Source organism: Galeopterus variegatus, unplaced genomic scaffold (assembly GCF_000696425.1).
Source record: "Galeopterus variegatus unplaced genomic scaffold, G_variegatus-3.0.2 Scaffold133, whole genome shotgun sequence".
In the NCBI taxonomy this organism is placed as follows: domain Eukaryota; kingdom Metazoa; phylum Chordata; class Mammalia; order Dermoptera; family Cynocephalidae; genus Galeopterus; species Galeopterus variegatus.
In genome coordinates this window covers 493423-515722 of record NW_007726244.1, presented here as the reverse complement: position 1 = coordinate 515722, position 22300 = coordinate 493423, and the positions used below count along the sequence as shown (strand labels likewise).

The window sequence follows — 22300 nt, the reverse complement described above, 5'->3', positions numbered from 1 at the left end:
GTGTAACTACACCCAGGTCTTGGAGCTCAGCCATGAGAAGACCCTACAGCAAACACAGCCAAGGGCCTGGTTGCAAGCTAGAAGAGTCTGAGCCACAGGTCCCCCACCTTCTTCCTGGTAGAGTAAGCCCCCTTCATCCCAAGGACCAGCTCATTAGCCAGTTGTCTGCCCTTTCCAGGGAATCAGTTTGTGTGCAGCCTGGTCCTGGGTCCCCAGTCCCACAGGTGGAGCCCCCTTTCCCATCAGGGGCTAGCGACTGGAAGTTCCATGAGGACAGGAACTGTGTGTGTATGTTGTTCACTGCTGTGATTCCAGTGCTCAGAACAGTGCCTGGCATGTGGGAGGTGCTCAATAAATATTTACGGAGAAAGCAAGGGGCTGGGAATGGATCTTGAGTTATCAAAAGTTCTTTATCGTTCACCACAGTTCTGGGTGAATGCAGGTACCAAATGCTGGGCTCCAGCTCTCTTTGGGGAGGGACTGAATGATTCATAGGTAGAAAGTGCCCAGTCAGAAGGATGCTGGGCCAAACTCCCTAGGTGAGCTTTGTTTCCTGTCTCCCAGGAGAGTCCAAAGACCTGAGCAAACAGTGCCTAATGCTGTGTTCTCAGCTCTTGCCATATGTTAGAATTCCCTGGGGAGCTTTTAAAGCTTCTGTTGTCCAGGCTACACCCAAGACAGTTATATCAGAATCCCTAGGGGGAGGGCCAGGCATGAGGACTTTTTTAAGCTCCCCAGGGGACCTCAGTGTGCAGCCCAAGTTGAGAACATTTCCCTGCTGGAAGGGGGGAGGCGGGAGGAGTCGCCATGGAGTGTCAGCTATGGTCCTGGAGCTCCTGCTGAGAGTAGATGAAAGTGCCCGCTCTCTCAGAGGGCCCCAGGGGTGGGTCTGAGGACCCTCCCAGTCCCCCATCCCAAACCCACAACACCTGACCTGGGAGACAGGCGGGGGTTGAGACCAGAACCCATCCCGGAGCTGCAGAACCAGTCACCAAGGAGAAGATGAGATGCTGCACAGTGGCACACAGAGGTGGGGGCAGCCCACTCCTGGCACTTGGGCACGGTGGCGGCGGGCTCTCTATTCTGTTCCCTGAGTGCCTCTGAGTCGGAAGGAATCTGCAAACAAACACACCCCCTTCTGCTCCTGGCCGGGCACCCCGATTATGCATTTGTCTCTTTGGAAATGTTCTTATTGTTTCCAAAGGGTACTCTCTTATTTCTATTTTGTGCTTCCACAAACCCTTCCCTCCAAAAGAGGTGCTCCAATGACAGAACTTTCTAGAACCTCTTTAGGTTTGATGTTGCAGTGTACCTTCCCTTTATTCCTGATGAAATGTCTAAAGAGTTGTTTTTTTTTTTTTTTTTTAATTAAGCTAAGCAGCAATTGAGTTAGAAATTGTTGGGGCAATTTTTGTGCCTGTTTTAGGGGCTAGCACCATGAGGGCTCTTGACCTCAGAACTTCTCTCCTCCCTTAAGCAACAGGGAGGATCCAAGACCAGGGTGAGCTGCCTGCCCAGCAGGCGGGCCTGGCCCTTGTGTGTGGCTCCTCTGCCTTCTTCTCCAGAGAGACAGTTACCAGGTTCCAAATGACTGTCATTTTCTCAGCTGCAGCTGAGGGCTGAGGGCAAGGCATTTCCAGCCCACACAGTTTTTAGCACCACCCTGCCCAAGCAGCATCCCCCAGCCCTCTCCTCTGTCCAGGGGTCTCCTTAGGAATGATGCTGCTGGCACCCTCCGGGAACGTCAGGCTTACTCCTAAAAAGATAAGTTTAAATCAGATTCCTATTTTGAATGGCAAGAACTGAGCATTCATGAGGTTTTTTTTCCAAATGGACATACATCGGCTTCCTTCAAAGCAAAATGTTGCAGTTTGATCATGTAAATGTGCCCCTTTGGTATCAATTTTTCCTCCTCTGTTCTGATCTGAACCTCTGTGTCCTCCCACTCCCAAAATGTGTCATCCCAGTTTTTCCACCTTCAGCCCATGGTCACCGCTGTCCTCTCCTTCTCTGCACACAAGTCAAGGCTATGGGTTTCTTGAAAAGAACTAGCCCAGTCTCGCCAGCAGGCCTGCGAGGAGGTGGCACCGTCTCGGGCCAGCCAGAGTGGCAGATGGTGGTGTTTCCAAACTCTTGAGGACATGTTTCCTACATTCTGGGTGACAGCTTCTTCTTTTGGTTGCTTGTTTTTTTAGTGTTTGGATTCAGTGAAGCAACATTGGGTTTAGCCAAGAACGTGTGAACATCTATAGAATGTGCTGGTGGGAGCTGCAGGGTGTGCTGGGGGAGGGGGAGATGCTTCAAACAGCACAGCATGGGAGGCATCGGTTCAGAAAGAGCCATTCAGGTCTGCTAATGTGTATTAGAAGAGACTTTTTAAAATAAAGATTCTCCTCAAAGTCACACCTTTTGGAGCATAAGGAGCCTCAGAATTCTCTCATCTCTCCTTGAGAGAGGCACAGAGGAGCTAAGGTCATCCAAGGTCACAGGAATAAGTTGTGACAGAGCCAGGGCCATACCCCAGGCAGTGCACTTCCAGGCCAGCATATCCTCAGGGCGAGAAAGGGAGAGGAGGCAAAGAGAAAGGCTCATGATCTAGTACAGGACAGGGGAAGGTGCCCTTCCAATGCCTACTAAAAATAAAGACCCCCCAAGCCTTCCTCTAAGTCAGGGGTTCTCTGCCCACACTGTGCCCACAAGCATCTGGAAGGCTTTTAAAAGATACCTGGTCCCACCCAATTCTGCTGGTGGGAATGGGGCCAGGGTATCGGAATGTCATTAAACCTCCTCCAGGAAGGACTGAGACCCACTGCTCTGAAGGGGGACATCTGTCATGGCTCTCCCAGGAGACTGGCCACAAGAATTAGATTCACCACTGTACTCTCAGAAGGCCCTTTCCTTCCACGAGGTATAGGGGCTCCCAGGCTGCACAGATGTGCACTGCAGTCTAACTTTTAAAAATTTTTGAATGCCTTCTCAACCTTGGCTATACACTAGGTTCTCCTGGGAGGCTTTTAAAGGTACCGGTGCCCGGGCTGCACTGCAGACCAAATAAATCAGGACCACGGGGGTGGGGCCCAGGCATCTGCATTTGTTAACGCCCTCCAGGGGGCTCCAGTGAGCAGCCGGGGTTGCCAATCAGTGAACAGACCAGGCTGCTCCCATTGTCAGAGCCCTGCACCCTCTGCTGGGTTTCTCATGCTCCCGGCCCACTCCTGGGGGAACTGTAGTTTGCCACCCCTGAGGTAGACTAGGATTGGGGAGTGGAGGGGCTGCTGTTTTGTAGGTGGCACTGCCTTTCAGCTGCAGCTGACCAGCCCTGACTCTCATTCACTGTATCAGGGAATCCTGATTATCATCAGCTTATGCTTGTGAGAATTTTCCGTGGGAGACTGAGCTAGATCCTAAGTGGGACATGTGACTGAGTCCCTGCCCCAAAAGAATTTGTCACCCAGCAAGAGAAATAAGATATGCACTTAAAAATAACTGTGCTTAGGTAAGGCAGAAACTGGTAATTGCCACAGAAGCAGTAAAAAAAAAATAGGTATGGTATCATATATTTCTAAAAACAAAACAAAACAAAACAAAACAAATACCCAAAGCACCATTGACTAATGGCAGTGAAGCATCTAACTTGCAATAAAGCATCACAGCTCCAAAAAGTCCAGCAAAGTATCTCATTCACTGCCAGCAGGGTGGTGACATCTTTCACTTAGATGTGTCACTAACCCTAGAGAACTTAGTTTCGTCATCTCTTACAGCAGGACAGGCTCATGCAGAGTCTGAGACGAAGGGACTTTAGAGGTCATCTTGCCTAACCTCTTTGCAACAGAGAGGAGTTAGTTACTCAGGGCCCAGAGAAGTGAAGTACCATGTCCCAGTCACACAGCAAGGCAGGGGTCAGCCAGGGCTGGAGGCGATGCCAATATCATCACCCAAAGCTGATGCCAAGTTGGTGATTCTTCTCTTGTCCCATGTGAAAGGCAGAGTAGCTCCAGACTAGCAAGAACAGATCTTTGGGTCTGACCCCATTTAACAATGACAGCTTCTACAAGACATGGCACCTGTCCGTACCTGGAATTCCACCATTAGCGCTTTATTCTTTCGTACCCACTCATCCTCTTTTTGAATGTAGGGTTTCTAAACAGGAGGAGCATACTAGGTTCCCAATACCTGAGTTCCCAGTCTGCCAGCCTATAGCTCTCAGGCCTTATGAGATTTGATTAACAAAATGTTTTTCTCCTTTCTGCTGAATTTACTACTAGCGTATGGGAGGTATTAGGTCACTAGGGTCGTGCTGGGCCACTTGGCCTAGTTGTTATGGTTAGAATTGAACTGAAGGCATAGTCTAATTTTGAGCTATGGAAATTCAGCTTCACTAAAATGACATCATGAAGTTGGGACATTATGGAAGATGACAGACCACTATTATCAGTAAGGAATTCAGGAATACGCCCATCTGACCATGGCTGTCACCATGGAGAAAGCAGAACACTCCTGCATGGGGAAGAGTTCTGCCTTGAAGGCAAGGCTAATGGCTGGACAGAAACCTGAGAGGCCTCATTGTGATGCTGCTAACGTTCACTTAAGCCTGCTCACTGCCAGGCACTCATCTAAGCACTTTGCACGTATTAATCCTGCAGTCACATGGTCATTCCCTTTACATATGGGAACATCAACCTCAGAGAGGGTGAGCAGCTTGTCCAAAGTCACACAGCTAGTAAGTGGCTGAGCCAGAATTTGAACCCAGACAGGCTTCACGTCTGTGTGCGTAGCTCCCGTGCTAGCCTGCCTCACGAGGACAGCTGGCTGCCCCCTTCCTGTGCTGGCCAGGGAAGCTGTGTTGAGGAGGGACCCCCACTGCACTTCCCAGCAGTGGAGGGTGGACGGTCCTCTCCCACTCCCAACAGTGGGTTTTCGGGGAGCTGTGGGTGCTGAGCCACAGCTTTGTTTGGGCCTCAGCCCTAATGAGAAGCCCTGAGCCACACCACCTGCCTAATTCTCTGCAGTCCCCTGAATACCCCCTGCCAGGCAGTCCCCACCTGGACAGCCCAGACCCCCAGTTTCCCAAGGAGGTAGCCTGCCCCGGTGACTTTTGCCTCCTCAGGGCCTGGGCGATTCTGCAAGGCATCTCTTGCCTGCTCTCCCCAGCCCTTCCAGGTCCAGCCCCAGGAGGGTCATTTCTACCAGGGTCCTCCTGGTGCTGCGCCTCCCAGTCCTCAGGCCCCTCCTGCTGTCCTGTGAAGGGCCCGTCCTAGAGGCAAGCTGCACTCTCCATAGCGGCAGCTTTAAGCTGAGGCCACCATGGTGTTGCTTTAGCCTCTGGCAGCCCCAAGCCCCCGAACATACACACACACACACACCCCAAACATACCCCACACCCAGCTTACACACATCCTTTCCTGTATTAGTGCTTGCCCATCCCCCTCAGGCCCAGCCACTAAGAAGGACCCTGGCCCTGGAATTTCCAAGTCAGGGTCCCATCCACCAGGTCATATGGAGAACATATTTGGGGTAAGGGGTAACCAGTGAGGCTGGTTGGCCTAACAGGACAGGAGAGGTGGGCCCGGAGGACAGCGGGGGGCGGGATGCTGGTGCAGGCACGGTCTCCTCCCCTCCAGGAGGTTCCCAGGGGGCACAGAAGCAGTGTGGGGGTGGTGGCCAGGGAGCTGCCACCCCTGTAAGGGGCAGGCCGGGCAGCTGTCCTCCTGCAGCCCCCTCTTCTCTCTCACACCTATCAGTCCAGCTTACCCTCCGTCTTGATGGTTGAGATTCAATTCCAGCCCCTGGCAGTTTCTGATGCTCAGCCTCCGCCAGGAACCTTTTTCTGAGATTAAGGATAATGGATTTCCTTTCTTGGAGAAGTTTTTTAGTTTTTTTTTTTTTCTTCCTCCTTCTCTCAGACTTTTTGTCCAAAATGTGCTCAACTCCAGAAAAATGACCTTTTGTTGACAAGTCTTTTATTGACTGCACTCCCCTCCCCCAATTCTGTTACCCCCACCTTCCCCTCCACCTTTTTCACGCTTCCAAGGAAACCTTCTGTTTCCAGTTGGTGGTAAGAGAGTGCCAAAGAGCACCGCGGCCTCCTCGTCCCCCCAGCCCTGACTCCTGCTCCAGCCCTGCCCTGTGCCTGCAGCAGGAGCTCGCGGGTGCTGAGGGTTGGGACAGGGAGAAATAACTTGACTTCTTCCTTATTTTCCTTCAGCGATGTCCGCCAGCACCCTCATCTTCAGAAATCTAGATCCTGCCTGGAAGATGGGGAGAGGACTTGGTGGGGGGCTTCCTGGGTCTCCCCCGGGTTCATTGCTGCCCTCTGGGGGCGGGGAGCGGCCTCTGGGCCCCCTGCACGTGGCCTTCATGGGAGCTGGGGACCCATTCCAGCAGCAGGGACAACCGAGTACATTCATTTCACCTGGATCTTTCTTTTTCCCCCTTCAACAGCCCTATTACCATATTTAAATGCAAGTATGTCTCTTTTCATTGACATTTTGTGTAGCTTAGCCTGACCTGTTTAGAGTAGCTCGTTCCTGTTGAACTTCTCTCCCTTCAGTAGTACCGTGTAGCTAGGACGATAGTCTTAGAGTGGGCTTCTAGTTCACTTTGTTTGGGGCATCTCTCTCCTTTCCTGTCTCCTCTGCTCCCTGCCTCTGTGGTGCATGTCGTCCTCCCTCTCGTCCTGTTAGAAATCCCTTATTTGAAAAGCTCAGTGGCTTAAGTTGAACAGCTCTGTTGGGGGCTGTTTGTTGAGTTTGTGGCTGGCTTCTGGCACATCATTTAAAACCACAGTCACTGGAAGTGGGTCGTGGGGTCAGGCCTCCAAATGCCTGGATGACAGAGGATGTCTGTCTCTGTGCGTGGGAGTGTATCTGTGTGTGTCCCGGTGTGAGGCTGTGCGAGCACATGCCAGCGGCCAAGAGAAGCCCGGGGAGGAGGCTTGGCTTCCTTCATCCAGACATTCTGCAGCCACATGGGGTTATCTTGGCCTCCTGACTTTTATTCCCATTGCTGGGACAGCCTTGCTGCCCTGTGCATTTTTATATAGCGTAAGCCTTGATCAAGAAGGACTCCAGAGACCCGTAGGAGACCCTCTAATGCTGGCTTCATCTGAACTGTGGGGCTCAGACAGAGGAGCCACATCTAAATCCCCGTAATTGCCTCGGGAGGTTAAAATACAGAGACCAAACAAAGCTGGAGGGCTCACCTCGCATGGATCCCCACAGCCCCACACTGCTTCCCACATCTGGCTTCATGTGTACACAGTCACCTGAGACCCCCCCAAGTGCTTCACCCTCAGGCCTGGGGCTGTGACACTCTCCCATGAAGTTTTGACGAAGCCTAGAGTTAAGATCGCCAAGCAAACCTCCACAGCCTTTGGAGAACAGCTAGAGTTAAGTGTCTCCTGGCCTCAGCACCTGTTCTGTCAGGAGGCCATCCCAAGTGCCTCCTGCCTGTGGCTCAGGGCTGGCCACTCAGCCGGGACCCCTGCAAGGAGCTTCAGGCCAGGCCAGCCATGCTGGCCCTGCTCCAGATGGCCTCCAGGGAGTCACCATGTGTCAGGGAAGGGTCAGAGGGAGCTCAGCCCCAGTTCTCAAAAGAAAATTCCTCCTGATATTCTAGAATTATTTTTGTGTGCCTTCTAGAACCAGATTCTGGGGTGACAAATGGGTGCAAAACAAACACACCTAAAGATGCTGTGCCTTTCGGAAGCCTGAGAGCCACTGATCTGTGTCCCTCCCAAAGCTGCCCGTGAAAACCCCTCCCCACGCCTGTCTTTTGTGTGGAGGGTGGGGTGTGTGGCCTGGGAGACAGGTCTGCTGTGGCCTTCCAGCTTCCCTCCTTGACTCCGACTTCCCCCACTCTCCCCACCAGGCTTCCCGGCAGCAGCTTACGGACCAGTGGCGGCAGCGGCGGTGGCAGCAGCCAGAGGATCAGGTAGGAAGGTGTGAGGGACAGGCGGCCTAGGCATGCCCAGTGTGCAGGGAAGGTAAAGGCCCTGTCGATCTGTGTGGCTGCGTCTGTCCAACACACCTCTCACCACAGCCCGGGGAGGAGGAGTGGGGAGGGAGGCGTGGGCAAGGCCCGGCCACACTGCAAACCAAAGGTAGATGATTATTCTCTCCTTGAAAAAAGAAAACTGAGTTTCCTTTTGGCTTGGGACCATCCCTTTACCTGACAACTGGCTTCTGGGCACCTGTGGTCATGTCCCCCCTTGGCTTTTGCTGGTTCAACAAGCTCCTTTCCTTGAGTTTCTGACCCAGCCAGAGAGGTGCTAAGTTGTCCTCTTGGTCCCTTGCTGCACCTGGCAGGTGGGCTTGCTGATCTGGCTGAACCTCCAGAGCCCTGAAGGCCGGCAGTGAATGAGCTGCTGTTTCTTGGAGCCCCTGCTGCCTCCCAGACCCTCTCTTCTTAGCAAGGCTGCTGGCTCCAGCTGCCAAGGGAATCAGGGCTTTCTGTCTCATGAGGTTGCCCCAGTCCTTCAGTATCCAATCCAAATCTGGACCCCCTCAAGCACTTTCCCAGCAGCCCCCTGAATGGAATTGCTCTCTGCCTTCCTGGGCAGGCAGAGCTTCTGCTATGTGCTGGGTTCCCTCCTCCCCCCTGCTGCTCCCTCACCCTGGGGACAGGACACTGGAGCACCCAGGGAAGCACTTAGTTTGATGTAAGTGGGCTCTGAGGAGGGTGGGATGGGGTGGGGGTGCTGGTGAGAGCACCACGAAGTGGAGCATTAAAAGCCCAGAGGGCAAATGCCAAAAACCCAAACCCTCAGTGATGACAAACTGGCACAGTGAGGCCCATTAGAAAATGTCAGTGAAAATCCGTTCCATGCAAACTGGCACTGCCTCGGAGCTACAAAGGATCCACTCCCCTGAATCATCCATTGGAGTTTTGTTTGGAGGGGGCCAGCATATCCTCTGGGGGCGGCTGAGGGGCAGTTTGCCAGAGAGCTGGCGAGTGGGCAGGGCAGGTGCAGAGAGCTGGGCGCCCTTCCTCAGCCTCCACCCGCCCTAGACGGTCTCCAGAGGCCCTCCTGCTCCCTGGCCTGTGCCCCTTGGTCCCCCGGGCCCTGGGGGCTGGGTGCACAGCTGCCTCATGTCCCCCTGTTCTGTTTGGTTTTTTAACTCAAGTACTTTTTGGTATCATTACAAATGAGCCTTGATCCTACCTGTGCCTGGGGTGGGGGAAAGACAAAAAGAAAACTCTTGAGAGTGTTGTTGGTTGTTGTTTTTTTCATTCAGTTTCTTTCTTTTTATAACTTGGATTATGAAACTAAACTTTAACCCGAAATTAACCCTGCCTCTCTCCCCACCCCACCCCCTTTTCCTTGACTTCATGGCAAGTTTAAAGGGCAGCATGGGGTTCTTTGTGAGTCTGAGAGCGGTCTCCCCACAGTCTGTGCCCCTTCTGCCACCCCCATCCTCCCATGGACCCCCAGAGCCAGAAGGGCATCCCACCCCTCCCTCTAACTCCTAACCCCCAAGGTCATCTCCAACCACACATTTTTTTTTTCAGGATCAATGGTGTTTTATTTGTAGCCATTTCCATCGGGAGCGATGTCTCCCACAGGCCGTTCTAGGTCAGCCATGCTCATTGCTGCACTGTTAGTGAATTGTATTCAGGAGTGTGCCCCCAGACCACCTGCCCCACACCAGCCTGGATTAGTTCAAGGAGTAAATCCTCAACCCCGAGGTGCCCCCTCCCCCCAGGGTGCAGGCTTGGCCAAGAAGCTACAGGGAGCCCATAGTGTTGCCTGGGGATCAGGGGCTTGAGGTGTGGCCCATGACAATGCCTAGACTGTACCCACCATAGTCAGAACACTGCCTAGGCTGGAAGACACCTGCCCACATGCAGACAGGGTACCCCAGCTCCCCGGTCCCACCTTTGTTTCTGGAGCAAGGTTACAAGGTTGGAGAAGGAAGCTCTCTGCCTTTCTTTTAATGCATTTTGGCCGGTAGGGACACCGTCACCTCCATCCCTCTGGAAAATGATCTGGACTCTGAGCCTGGCAAGTTGGCCAGTTATTTGCCTATGAGTGGCCCCTTGGTGGCAAACGCTCTTTGCTGTGAGTTGAGAGGGGCCACACAGTCATCTGGGTGTGTGCAAGCATGCAGGCCACCAAGGCTCACTGAGGGCTGGTGGCCCAGTTCCACCTTCCCCTGCTCCTGCAACCCTGCCCCACCCATCCCATGCCTCCCCGGGGGCATGAGGATGCCCCTTCAGCCTCCTGAGCAAGGAGCCTCGACTATTAGAGGTCATCATAAACTCAACGCATGGTTCAGGGAGAGTCTGTTGAATACCTACCTTGAGCTTGGTACCATGCTGTACCTGGCAGGTGACTCCAAACAGAAGGAAATATGATCTCTGCTCCCCAGGAGCTCTCAGGCTTGGTTTAGGGATCAGGCATCCTATGGAAGGCCCTTTTTTTGTCTCTCATTTTTGTCTAGCTCCACCATTTTGGGATTTTTTTTTTCTTCCGTTATGACTTATTGAGGGGCTTCCTGAGCTGGGGATCACCTGCCGCGGGCCGTGGGGTGGGAGGCAGCTTCGCTTTACTCAGTGTGGCAGCTTGTATCGTCAGGGCTATGGTGTCAGGGTAGGAGGTCAGGGGGGCCTGAAGCTCTGCACCCACCTCAGCCAGCTTCTCCGGGCCAGCCTGCCCACCTTATTCTAATTCCCCCAGGACCTGAGGTGAGCAGGGCTCAGGTGACCCACCAGGGGAGGTCCCTGCCGACTCCTAGATAACTTCACTATCAGTGGTCACTTTTCTTTTACCTTCACCTGGTGGTTTGAAATGTCATCTTTTCTTGTGCTCAGTCGAGAGTTTGTTTGTTTATTTTGATCGTATTCATTCAGTTCCAGTGGCCACATCATGTCCCACCCAAACCTAAATCCACTTTGGCAAACAACTCCCCCGACAGGTGAGGGAAGTGGTTTGGATTTTCAGGGTATTTGATTTGGGGGTGACATTATGGGTGGGTCTGTATATCAATCTTAGAGCTTCTGAGCGCCCTGGCCCTCCACCCCCTGCCCCAGCCCCATCTCCAGCCCCAGCCGGGACCCCTTACTGTACTTTATACTTGCCAGCTTTATTCCAGTCTAGTAACACGAGCTCCCGATGGTGGTGGTGAGTGTGAGCAGTCATGTTTCTGTTGTCTTTTCTCTTGCTTGGTTGGGGCTGCGGTGAGAGAGTGTCTCTGAGGCATACTTTCCCGCCTCTCTTACACTAGGATCTGCACACCTCCTCTCAAACACTCTTCTGAGCACGCTCAGCGGGAAGGTTTGTCCACACCTATTAATCCTCTCTCAGTGTCCAGCTTCCTGTTAGTACCAGCTGGTTTGCATGTTTTTGCTTGTTCAGATGAAACAGTTCAAGAAACAAACTCATACCCAACTCTTGAGAAATGTCTTTTTTTGTACACTTTCGTTTTCGATTTTTTTTTTTATTAGTTAAAACTCCAAAACACCTGTTGTCCAGTAAAACATTTCACACCTCCCCTGCCTGTTCTTAGATTGTATGTATCTGTGGGACTGAACTAAATGCATGCACTGTAGTAGATGTACTGGTAGCTGTAGCTGTAGTTGTAGAACATGCATTGTTGAGTTGATATTACAGGGTCTCTGGCGGCTCGGCACAGCACAGCCGTCTGCAGGATAGCATTGGGGACCAGGAAGAGAAGGGGCTCCATGTTTTTAATGTTGCCAAGGGGCTTGGATCCATGTTCTCACCATCAGCCACCACCACCTCCTCTCACACTCCCCACTCCCCCAGTCCAGAACTGGATCACCACCCTCAGCTCCAGCCTTTCCAACCGAGATCTCTGTTGATAGCGTCCAGCCACAGTGAAAGAGAATGGAACCAGGACTGGAAGGAGGCTTAAAGTCCTTCCTTGTTCTTGTCTTCCTCATGCTGTTCTTGAACTGAGCAGATCTTTGCTTATTTCTTAAGAAATATCAGCAAGACTCCTCCAAGCCCCTCTACTCCTTGAGTCCTCACATCTAGCCCTTCGGGGATACAGGGCCATGAGGCAGTCCCGTCTACGTGGCCTACTCTTTGGGGTAGAGGGGAAGTGGGACAGAGTAGGGAAGGGATCGAGACCCTACGGCCCTCAGTCTGCGGACAGGGAGAGCAGTTGGTCCTGGTGCTGGTGTTCGCTCTTATGGTTGGTGAAGGCAGGGGAGGCAAGTGGGGGGAGAGTGGCGACATCCCTGGGGTGGAGGTGATTGGCACAGTTTCACAGGGAGCGGGTGAGAGGTGGGCTTGGGACACCCAAAGAGGAGGCTACCCAAGGCTTTCCACCCTCTCCCCAGGAAGGCTTTCTAGCAGGGAGAGGGCAATCCTGCAGCCTTTGCCCTCAGCTCACGGGCATGGATGGTCAGTTGTCTTTGGACACACTACCTTCCCTACACTTGTGGTCACAAGCCATAAAGAAGTGCCAGAGGTCTCTTAGGTGTCCCTAATCTATACGAGTTGATGTCAAGTGAGGTGGTACTTGCCTCCTGGAACCTGCTCTTTTGGTTAGGGTGGTTGTTGGCTCTACCCAATGCTGCAGGAGGACACAGGCATAATCTGAATCTTCAGGTTGCAAGTTACCTCTTATACAGAGTATATTATATATATCCTATATATTACAGAAGCCCAGGAAAGGTCACAGAGTCCATAAAGTTCCCAGAAGAATGTGCAGTGATAGAGCGGAATGTTAGCTCCGTGGAGGAAAGCTACGGTACAGCAGAAGTTGGCAGCACAGTCAGAATGAACAAGGACTAAATGTGAGCTAGGCCACTCTGCCACCAGACAGAATGAGGGCACTGAGGCCCAGGAAGAGCAATCTGGGAGGAGCCGTCCTCCTGGCTGGGCCTCCCTGGGGTGTGGGTGGGAGGTGGGCAGAGGCGAATGGTTGGAACTGTCAGGCTTTGGGGCTGCTGAAGCTGCAGAATGACCCAAGGTTGGGGAGTGGGAGAGGAGGGTAGGGACAGAAGGCAGAGAGAGCAGAAAATCCCCTCCCACTGGCCTAAATCCTAGGTCTGGCTCTGCTAGGAAAATGGCTTTGCTGCCCTGTGGCTGGAAATCCTAAGAGCTCTATTTCCAGTAGGTAAAAGGAGCAAAAGTAAAATACAAGTCAGGGGATAGAATAAAATTCAACTTGAACCAGAAAAGAAAATGCCTTGGAGAGGAAAATAGATCTCAAGAAGCAGACATGCCCATCTGCCCCCCTTCCAAATGTTCTCTGTGTCTCCACTGCCGGCCTTTGCCTTGTATCTGTTAGAGGCTGAGGGGCATGAAAGATAGTGTCCCACATATACTCCCACGCAGGCTCTTCCAGTGGCTGCAGGGATCCGGGAGTATGTAGGGCAGCTGCAGTACAAGCTTTAGTGTTCTCAGGTATTGCTTTCAACAAGTATTTATTGAGGGTTTGCTTTGTACCAAGGAATATAAGGGCAGACAACACCTCTTGCCTTCTCTGGTCTGAGAATCTACTTCTATCCCCTGAAAGTTCCTATTTCCTGGAATGCATTGTTTCTGTCCTGAAAAGGACCACTGTTGGCTTCATTTTAAAAAGAAAAATGGATCAGTGTGCGCCTTCATTCTGAGTATGGTTTTCCCACACCTCCATCAGCAAGATCCCATGGCGATTGGGGGCAGGGGGGACGCTGTGCAGCCATCTCCTCTTTCCCACCCGGTCTCCCTGTTCTGGAAGCAAGCATCCTTAGGGGACTGCGACCCCAATATGGCCCATCTGTGGGTAGGGTCACGGGGACACCCTCTTGCTAGAATAGAGCCACATCTGTGGACATGGACTAGAGCCAGCACAGAGGCCCAGAGGGATAGCAAATCTGTGACCCGTTAGGACCAGCTGCCGCAAACAGCCAGATTACCCATAGGATTTCACCTGAATACTCGCCTCCAGCTCACTCCTTGTGTTCTGGGGATGGACAACTTGTTTTCCAGTTTGTCATTAAAATTCTCATTTCTGGGAGACACGGGACCTTCACTATGAGAGTCCCACATTGGATTTTAGTAACCCAAGTGAATTTATAATAATGTGCAGAGCCGCCCGCTGCTGACCTCAGCTTCATTCGTTTTCCAAGGGCTTTCAGACCAACCCTGCTAAAGATAAAATACATCAGCTCTAATCAATAATTTTGTAATAGAAATACCGTGCACTTGATAAATCAACTCTAGTGCAATTAGTGACTAGCCTTGAAGGCCAGACCTAAGTATAAGTTCATCCTAAAATGAATGGAGTGGTGGAATGTTAATGGTCTTTTAAATCAGTGGAATTATTTCCAGTGGGTGACACATCCCTGCCTGCCCCCAAAGCTGGTTGGCCCTCTCACTGGTGTTGGCTCAGGAGCCCAGGCCTAACTATCTGGAGTAGGGTTGAGAGTGTGGGGGTGCCCTTGGTAGCTCCATAAGAGCATATGGAGCTCAACAGAGAGGAGCCAAGAGACCCCCTCTTTGCTCCCTGGGCTAGCTGGGAGCACTGCAGGGTCTGGGAAGCCCCTAAAGCTGGTCAACCCACATATTGGTGAGAAGCATCAAGGGAGCGTGTGCCTGGGTGCAGCATGGTTCCTTATATTTCACAGGGCTTTGACCATCAGATATTCACTGTAGCTATCACATGAGACAGGCAGGAAGGTGGAAGTTTTGGGTCTGGTTTTACATGTATGTTTTATGAGAGTGCTGGGCTGCAGAACAGTTATGTGACTTATCCAAAGTCACACACCCAATTACCTGAAGAGCAAGGCTTTGGTCAGGGGTGAAGAACACTGGACTTGAACCTAGGTCTTTGGTCTACTTAAAGTAGCCCTGTGGAGGAGCCCTGTTTGTTCATGAGGGACACACCTGCCACCCAGACCCTCAGCAGAAGCATCACTGGGCCCAGGGCACATCTGCCATAGACTTTAATTCAGCAGGTATTTATTAAGTGTATAACAATAGCAATTTTATTGTATGTGGCAGGCCTAATTCAAGGGTGCGTTTGGCTGTATCAGATAATCCAACTCCGTGTGGTTAAATAGTATAAGGGATTTATTGGCTGACCTTCTGGGAGCTACATTGAAGAGTGGGCTTCATATTTAGATTGTTCAGGGCTTTTAGCTTTGCCCTCCTCATTTCAATTTTGTCTTTATGTTGGTTTTCCTCATGGTGACAAAATGACTGCAACAGTTTCTGGCATCACACCACCTTGTCCAGAAGAAGGGGGGTCAGATGGTCCAGAATTCTGGAAAAAGCCCAGAGTTTTGTGCTGCTTCACTAAGGCCTGGGCTACTAGAGCTAATCACTGAGGGTGGGATCCATCCCGCTTCTAAACTGAATGGCTCTTACACAGTGGGGGAAGGATGGATTCCCAAAGGAAAAGCTGGGTGCTGATAAGAGGGGGATAGGGAGAGTAATCCTGGAGAGACAACCAGTAGATGCCCACCACAGCCCTGAAAGTTCATGGACGAATACTGAGCGCTCTCCGTGCCTCTGAGGACCTCCCAGCCTGGCATGGAGACTAACAGGTAATTACAACATGATGCCATAATCCCCATAACTAGTCAATGTACAGAAGTAGCACAGAGGAGGACGTGATCATCTTTACCTGGGATGTCAGGGGAAGTTTCACAGGGAAGTGAATGTTTTCACTTTTAGAGGACAAATAGGGCCTCCCCAAGGGGAACAGCATTTGCAAAGCCACCAGAGCCCAGAACAATTGGGAACCTTTAGCCAATTTGAAGCTATGAAAGTGGTTCATTCTGGCTGAAGAATAAAATGCAACAGGGGAGCAATTGTAGAAAAAGCCAGAGAGCTGGGCAGAGCCAGAGCAGGGAGCTCCTGGTATCACGTTAAGGAGCCTAGATATTCATGTGGGCAACTGGAGCCTTGGAGGGGCTGGAAACCAGGAAGTGACATCGGATTTGTGTGTTTGACAAGACTTGACAACACTTTCAGCATGGATCTGAGAGGGAGGACTGGAGGCGGGAGGACAAGTTACAAATAATTTACATTCACTGCAAACACTCAATATGTGTTAATATAAAGCTGCCCAATGAGCAGCAGGCCTTCTGCTCTTACCCATAAGGTGATTAACTCTGGGCTCAACAACATGCTGGGGGATGGGTGGGACACAGAAGAATTCCATGGCATGCCCTTGCCTTACACGAGCTCCCAGTCTTCTGGGGAGAACAAAGCACCCAATCGATGTAAGAGCTAGCCTCTAATAAGGGCAGACTCCTGCATGGTCAAAGAGCACTCAGCAGGCAGGGAAGCTTGGTGGAGGAGGCAAGACATGCCATGGGCCTTGAAGGATTTGGTGTGAAAAGCTGTCTTCTGGGCAGCGGGGTCACAGGCATGATGAGGTAGAGAAGGCCAGACTTGGGAACATGAAAGCCAGGTTGATATAGACATATTGGTGGGAGAGGGAGGTTCACATTCTTTATGGCAGTGGAGCTCAGTGAGGACAGAACCATCTAAGGAAGATAAACCTGGCAATGGCTTCACACAGCATAGCACAGACCCCTGATCCTGGGGTCTGGGGCTGGGTTTCTGACCTGGAGCAAGGGGAGAGGAGCAAGGCATCCAGAAGCAAACACAGGAGGGCATTCCATGATGGGGACTCTGCCTTAGTTTCCCATGACTGTCCTTTGCTTCTGCCAGTAAGTTATTGAATCCTGGCTCAGGACTATTGGTTCCCATTACTTTGCCCTCATGGTAACCACTGCCCCCATCTTTTCTGCCAGTCCATTTCCCTTTGTCCTTGTCTTTGTTCCCTCCATTAAAACCTGGCTCAGACTGCCAGGTTAAGCCTGATTAACACTACCTGGGGTGCCCTCTCCTTTGGTCCATGTCCTCAGTCCTCTTCCTGATTGGCAGGTTCTCCTGAATGCAAGATGGGGTTATGAGTCCTTGGAGGATATTTTGCATGTACCTTAGGGTGGCACCTTCCTTCCCCAACAATACAAACCATCAGTCAATCCTCCGGGAGGTACAGTCAGCCTAGCTGTCGTACTTAGTATAGATGAGTAATTACTAGGCAATTAGAAAAAGAAGAAAATAAGGGATCCTTTGATGGCTTCACACAGCATAGCACAGACCCCTGATCCTGGGGTCTGGGGCTGGGTTTCTGACCTGGAGCAAGGGGAGAGGAGCAAGGCATCCAGAAGCAAACACAGGAGGGCATTCCATGATGGGGACTCTGCCTTCTCCTAGCTGTCGTACTTAGTATAGATGAGTAATTACTAGGCAATTAGAAAAAGAAGAAAATAAGGGATCCTTTGTTCCTGGATGCTTATTAATATTAATAAAAAGGTCTCCCCTTTCCAGCTTGGGATCCTGCAGAACAGGAAACAGGAAAATAAAGCTTTTGAACAGCTGTGATTGACTATTGGAATTCCATCTGTCTGAGGATGAGAACACTATGATGAAATCCATTCCATGGCATGGGATAGGAGTCTTCCAACTAGCATCTCAAAATTCACACCCACTTGGGAAGTCTCTGAAGGGAAGGATATCTTGCAAGTGGTTGATCAAATACAAGAGACACTTCCCGGCCATTTTTTAAAACACAATAATAGTAATATGTTCATAATAATAGCTCACATGTATTATAAGTGAGCCAACTACAGCGCCACGCCCACAAGCTTTTCCCATGTAATTCTCATAACCCTATGAAGTGGGCACTATCATTCTCATTCCCATTTTAAAGATTAAAAACTGTGGCTTAGCACAGTAGCTTATCCGAGGTGGCAGAGAAAGGATTTGAGCCTGTGCTGTCAACCACTGTCAGCGTGGCTAGCTGAGCAAGGCTCTGCAACTTTAAAACATACACCCAACAAAAAACCACAGCTGCTCTCAACTGAATTCTCTGTATCCTTGGGGGACGAGATAACCCCAAATCATTTAGAAGTGGCCTCGGGAGACATGCTGTGTATTTTTTGCACCTGCTTCTGCTGTTGCAGACTTCACGTCATAGTACTGCTTGGCTCTGGCTGACATCTCTGATCTGACTTCTGAGCCCTGAATCCATTCAGACCAGTGTCAGACAAAGGGGCACACAGGAGGCGTGGTCGGGTAAGACGGGGCCAAGCCTGAAGGGAATTACCTGTATCCTTGGGGGACGAGATAACCCCAAATCATTTAGAAGTGGCCTCGGGAGACATGCTGTGTATTTTTTGCACCTGCTTCTGCTGTTGCAGACTTCACGTCATAGTACTGCTTGGCTCTGGCTGACATCTCTGATCTGACTTCTGAGTCCTGAATCCATTCAGACCAGTGTCAGACAAAGGGGCACACAGGAGGCGTGGTCGGGTAAGACGGGGCCAAGCCTGAAGGGAATTATTTGAAGGGAACCTTTAGCCAAAACAAGGCTGAAGGAAGTTAGCCACTGCCCCAAAGAAACGAGGCGATGGAGCAAGCGAGGGCTTCTGTGGGAAGGCAGACGTCCCCCTTAGGAATGAGTCGACATCTCTTCCTGTGGGCTGGGAGGACCGCGTCTGGAAGGTCCCTGGGAGGGGATTGGCTGCCCAGTTGCTGGGGCTTTGCTTTGAGCCAGTGGCGGGAGGAGGGGCGGGGCCCCAGGCGGGAGCAGCGGGCTTCTCGGCCAATCACCCTGCGGAGAGGCTGGGTTCCCGGTACCATGGCAACCGCGAGCAGGGGCTCATTTGTTTTGTAGATGAGTAATTACTACACAATTAGAGAAAGCTAAAAATAAAGGGGCCCTTTGTTTCTGGTTACTTATTAATATTAATAAAATGGTCTGTCCAGGTCTGTGGTAAACGATGCAAACCTGGGTGCCTGCGTAGAGGTCAGTGTGTTTGGGAAAGGCAGCCGCTTTCCCCTCTTTCTGGAAGTTATTTTTGGCTGTAACCTAGAGAGGGTTGGCTTTCCTGGCCTTGGGGAGAAGAGAAGAGAAGAGGCTCAGCATCAGAGACACACAGAGAGCCTTGGAGGCAAGGGACAGTTAGGCACTGACCCAGGCACATGTGCCTTGGCAGTGGCAACCCAGATCCTCCAGAGAAAAGACCAGAAGCACAGCAGCAAAATCAGGGAACATGGACTAGCATTGGAGGAAGCCGCTGGCTAACTTTTGCTATGTGTCCTTGACCACAGTTTTTCTGGCCCTTGATTGTTCAGTTCCAAGAGCATAAAATAGTCTTTAAACCTTCACCTGAGATAGCCCCCAAGATTTCAGGGTCCTCCCTCCTGGGCCGCCTCCTCTCCTACGTAGCTTGAAGTGCACATTTGGTTCAGGCTTGGAAATGACTTGCTGGAGGGTTACACTGTGTTTTGGGATTGCCTTCACACTCCCCATGCCCTGGCTTTCAGGTTGAAACAGCTGAAAGGCTTCCCTTATATCCCTTCCCCCTCCTAGGGGATAGGTTCCCTTGTGGATTCATCCAATAAGGGTGATGAAGAGCTTCTTTTAAAAATAGAGGTAACATAAGAGCACAGAAAGAAGAATCGGGAATCAGAAAATTTGGTTCCAGGCCTGCTTCCACCTCTACTAAGTGAGGATTTCAAACTAGAGGGCCCTTGGGGGGCCATTTCAGCTCTACAGCTCTGTATTGGTGCTGTTTCCAAGCTTTCCATCCTTTGTCCTTGGAGGTAGAAACAGTAACGATGACAATGCCTTAAGATCTGAGAGGAGCAAGTAGAGAGAAGAATCGGGAATCAGAAAATTTGGTTCCAGGCCTGCTTCCACCTCTACTAAGTGAGGATTTCAGACTAGAGGGCCCTTGGGGGGCCATTTCAGCTCTACAGCTCTGTATTGCTGCTGTTTCCAAGCTTTCCATCCTTTGTCCTTGGAGGTAGAAACAGTAATGATGACAATGCCTTAAGATCTGAGAGGAGCAAGTAGAGAGAAAGGAGCTTCCAGGTGATAGGAAACCTGGTGGGGATGCATTGGAAACAGTCAGTCATGCATTGTTTAATGCACAAAGGCAGTGAGAAAGACAGATGTTTCTAGGAATGCGTATAATTTTACAAATTTGTGGTCAGATTTCTGTCCTTGGGTGTGGTTGATTAAAGCTGTTAGGGCTTGGCTCTCTCTGTGGATGGTATTTATTAATAACAGTGGACCATGAGCAAATCAGCCCTGAGATTGGGGCCAACACAGTGGCTCTTGAACTTTGATACACCTTAGAATCACTGGGGGTTTTTTAAACTTCCCAGTGGCCAGGACACACTGCAGACCCATAAAATCAGAGTCTAGCACGTGGGCCTCAGGCAAGTCCAGTATGCATAGACTCAAGAACCACTAGGTTCTCACTGGATGTGGAGCTTCACACCATCTCTGTGACTGTCACTGGCTCCCCAAACTCCTCTAACAAGGAGGCAGGAGAGCTGGATCTGCAATCTCTAGCCTTGGAGCAGCTCTGGAGCCCAGGACTCTCCTAACCACCATTGGTCTTCCCAGCAGGGTCAGGAAGGCCACTCTCCTGCCTTCCTATGGGACAGGCCTGTCCCAGCTGAGATTGAGAGCACGTATTCATAGAACTAGCGGCCGGAGCAACCGTAAATAGGGAAGCAGCCACCCTCCTTGACTGTCTGACAAATGGAGGCCTTTTGGTTAGGTCGGGGTTTGTTTGTTATTAAAGACCTAATTAGAAACATGAGAGGGAGCTGAATGGCTGTGTGCTTGGCTAATTAGTGACATGTATGCGCCTGCTTTGAACTTCAAGGACACAGAGCTATTAGTGCTTACATCAAAAATGGATTAAACTCCTGTGCCTTTATAATCATTAAAGAGGGGCTACTCAAGTGGAAAGCCTTTTGTGCAGGTTCTCAAGGGGCTGCCCCTCAGGACCTTCTCCATCCCACCCCAGGCGCTGGAGCCGCAGGCAGTGGGTTTCTATTAGATATGACTGGGCAGCAAATACCCATTAGCACTAGGGCATTCCAGCTCCCCACAGGACTCGCTCCTAGTAGAATGGAATAGCCTTCTGGGACTGAGATCAGCCTTCTGGATGCCCCACCTGATTCAGGCACTTTTGGGGGAGGGGGTTCCCAGTGAGGGCCCAGGCTCAGCCAGTGCTTACCTTCTGTCTGGCACCCTGTCTACTTCCACACTAACCCCAGCAACACTGCATGCCTGCTTTGTGCGGCAAGGCAGTTTGTTCTTTGGGATATGGTAAGTAGAGAGTGGCCTGGTCCTCAGGAGAGAGGCAGTCCCCTATCTCATGTGGCAGGCATGGCCCAACCTCAGGAAGCCCCCAGTCTGGTGGGGAAGACATCTCCACTACCAGGGAGCTCGCAATTTGGAAAGGGTAACAGGGTCCAAGCCCTCAGAAGCTTCCACTCCAAAGCTGGATAGTTGATTCCTTGTCCTTGAGTTAGCAGTTTCTCTGGGATAAACAAAAATCCAAATACACAGAAGAATCCTTGTCAAACTAGGGAGTGACAGCTGAGCAGCATAATATAGTTTAAAAATCATGTGCATTCAAGCTTAGAGCTGGGTTCAGTCCTGTCTGAGACACTGCTAAGACACTGCGATGTTGGACACATTCCACAGCTGTTGGAACCCTCAGCTTCCTCATCTATAACACAGGATAATAAAGCTGGTCTTACAAGCTGTTGGGAGCATGAAAAAAGACGGTGTTAAACACCTACCAACGTACCTATCAACGCAGTAGGTGCTTAATAAGTACAAGTTCCCTTTCTAACCTGGCCCCCTGAGAGGCCACAGCTTCTACAATTTTGTGCCTCTTGCCTGGTTGGCTCTCACCTACAGGCCCTGTCCTGCCCCACTAGCATAAGGCTTTCCCCTGCTCCACCTTTCCTAATAGAGACAGAGTGATATCTAATTCCTATGTAGCCTCTCTTCATGACTGAGAATACCACATTATAAATCTTATAAATCTGCGATCCCAGCCTTGGATTCCATAGTGTTTTCTTTTAACAGTAGTTCTCAATGCAGAAAACGTACGCTGGGCCTGAAGTGAGTGGAGTCGCCCCTCTGGCTGGTGGCAGGCAGGGACATGGCTTTTAGGAAGTAGTGAGAGCTCACAGCAGTGCAGCAGCACAAGAGAGTGGCTGAGGACATGTGGAGAAAAGCCAGACAGGTTGGTTTTTTGAAGAGATGGATGGATGTGGATCCAGGACAAAGGCAGTTGCCAGATCAAAACAAAGCAAGGGTTATTTTCAGGATTCAACTAGGAGAAACGTGGAGCCACCAAACTGTTCGAAAGCAGGGGAAGTCGTTTCCATGCAGTAGGTTCCCTGTCTGTTTCCTTTTGATTCTTAGGGCCAGGAGGGCTGGAGGAAACAAAGGCTGTCCTCTCAGCCCTTTACCTAGCTGAGTGGAGAAGAGGCAGCTCACCT

At 51.0% G+C, this 22300-nt stretch overlaps 1 protein-coding gene across 1 annotated transcript in view; it reads left to right on the top strand.

Moving 5' to 3' along the window:
* Nucleotides 1–22300, top strand: part of MSI2 (musashi RNA-binding protein 2) — a 425361-nt gene that overhangs the window by 381571 nt on the left and 21490 nt on the right. The window contains exon 10 of the mRNA XM_008588957.1: nt 7870–7932. Within this exon, the coding sequence (XP_008587179.1) occupies nt 7870–7932 (63 nt within the window). The remainder of the gene's footprint in view (nt 1–7869; nt 7933–22300) is intronic.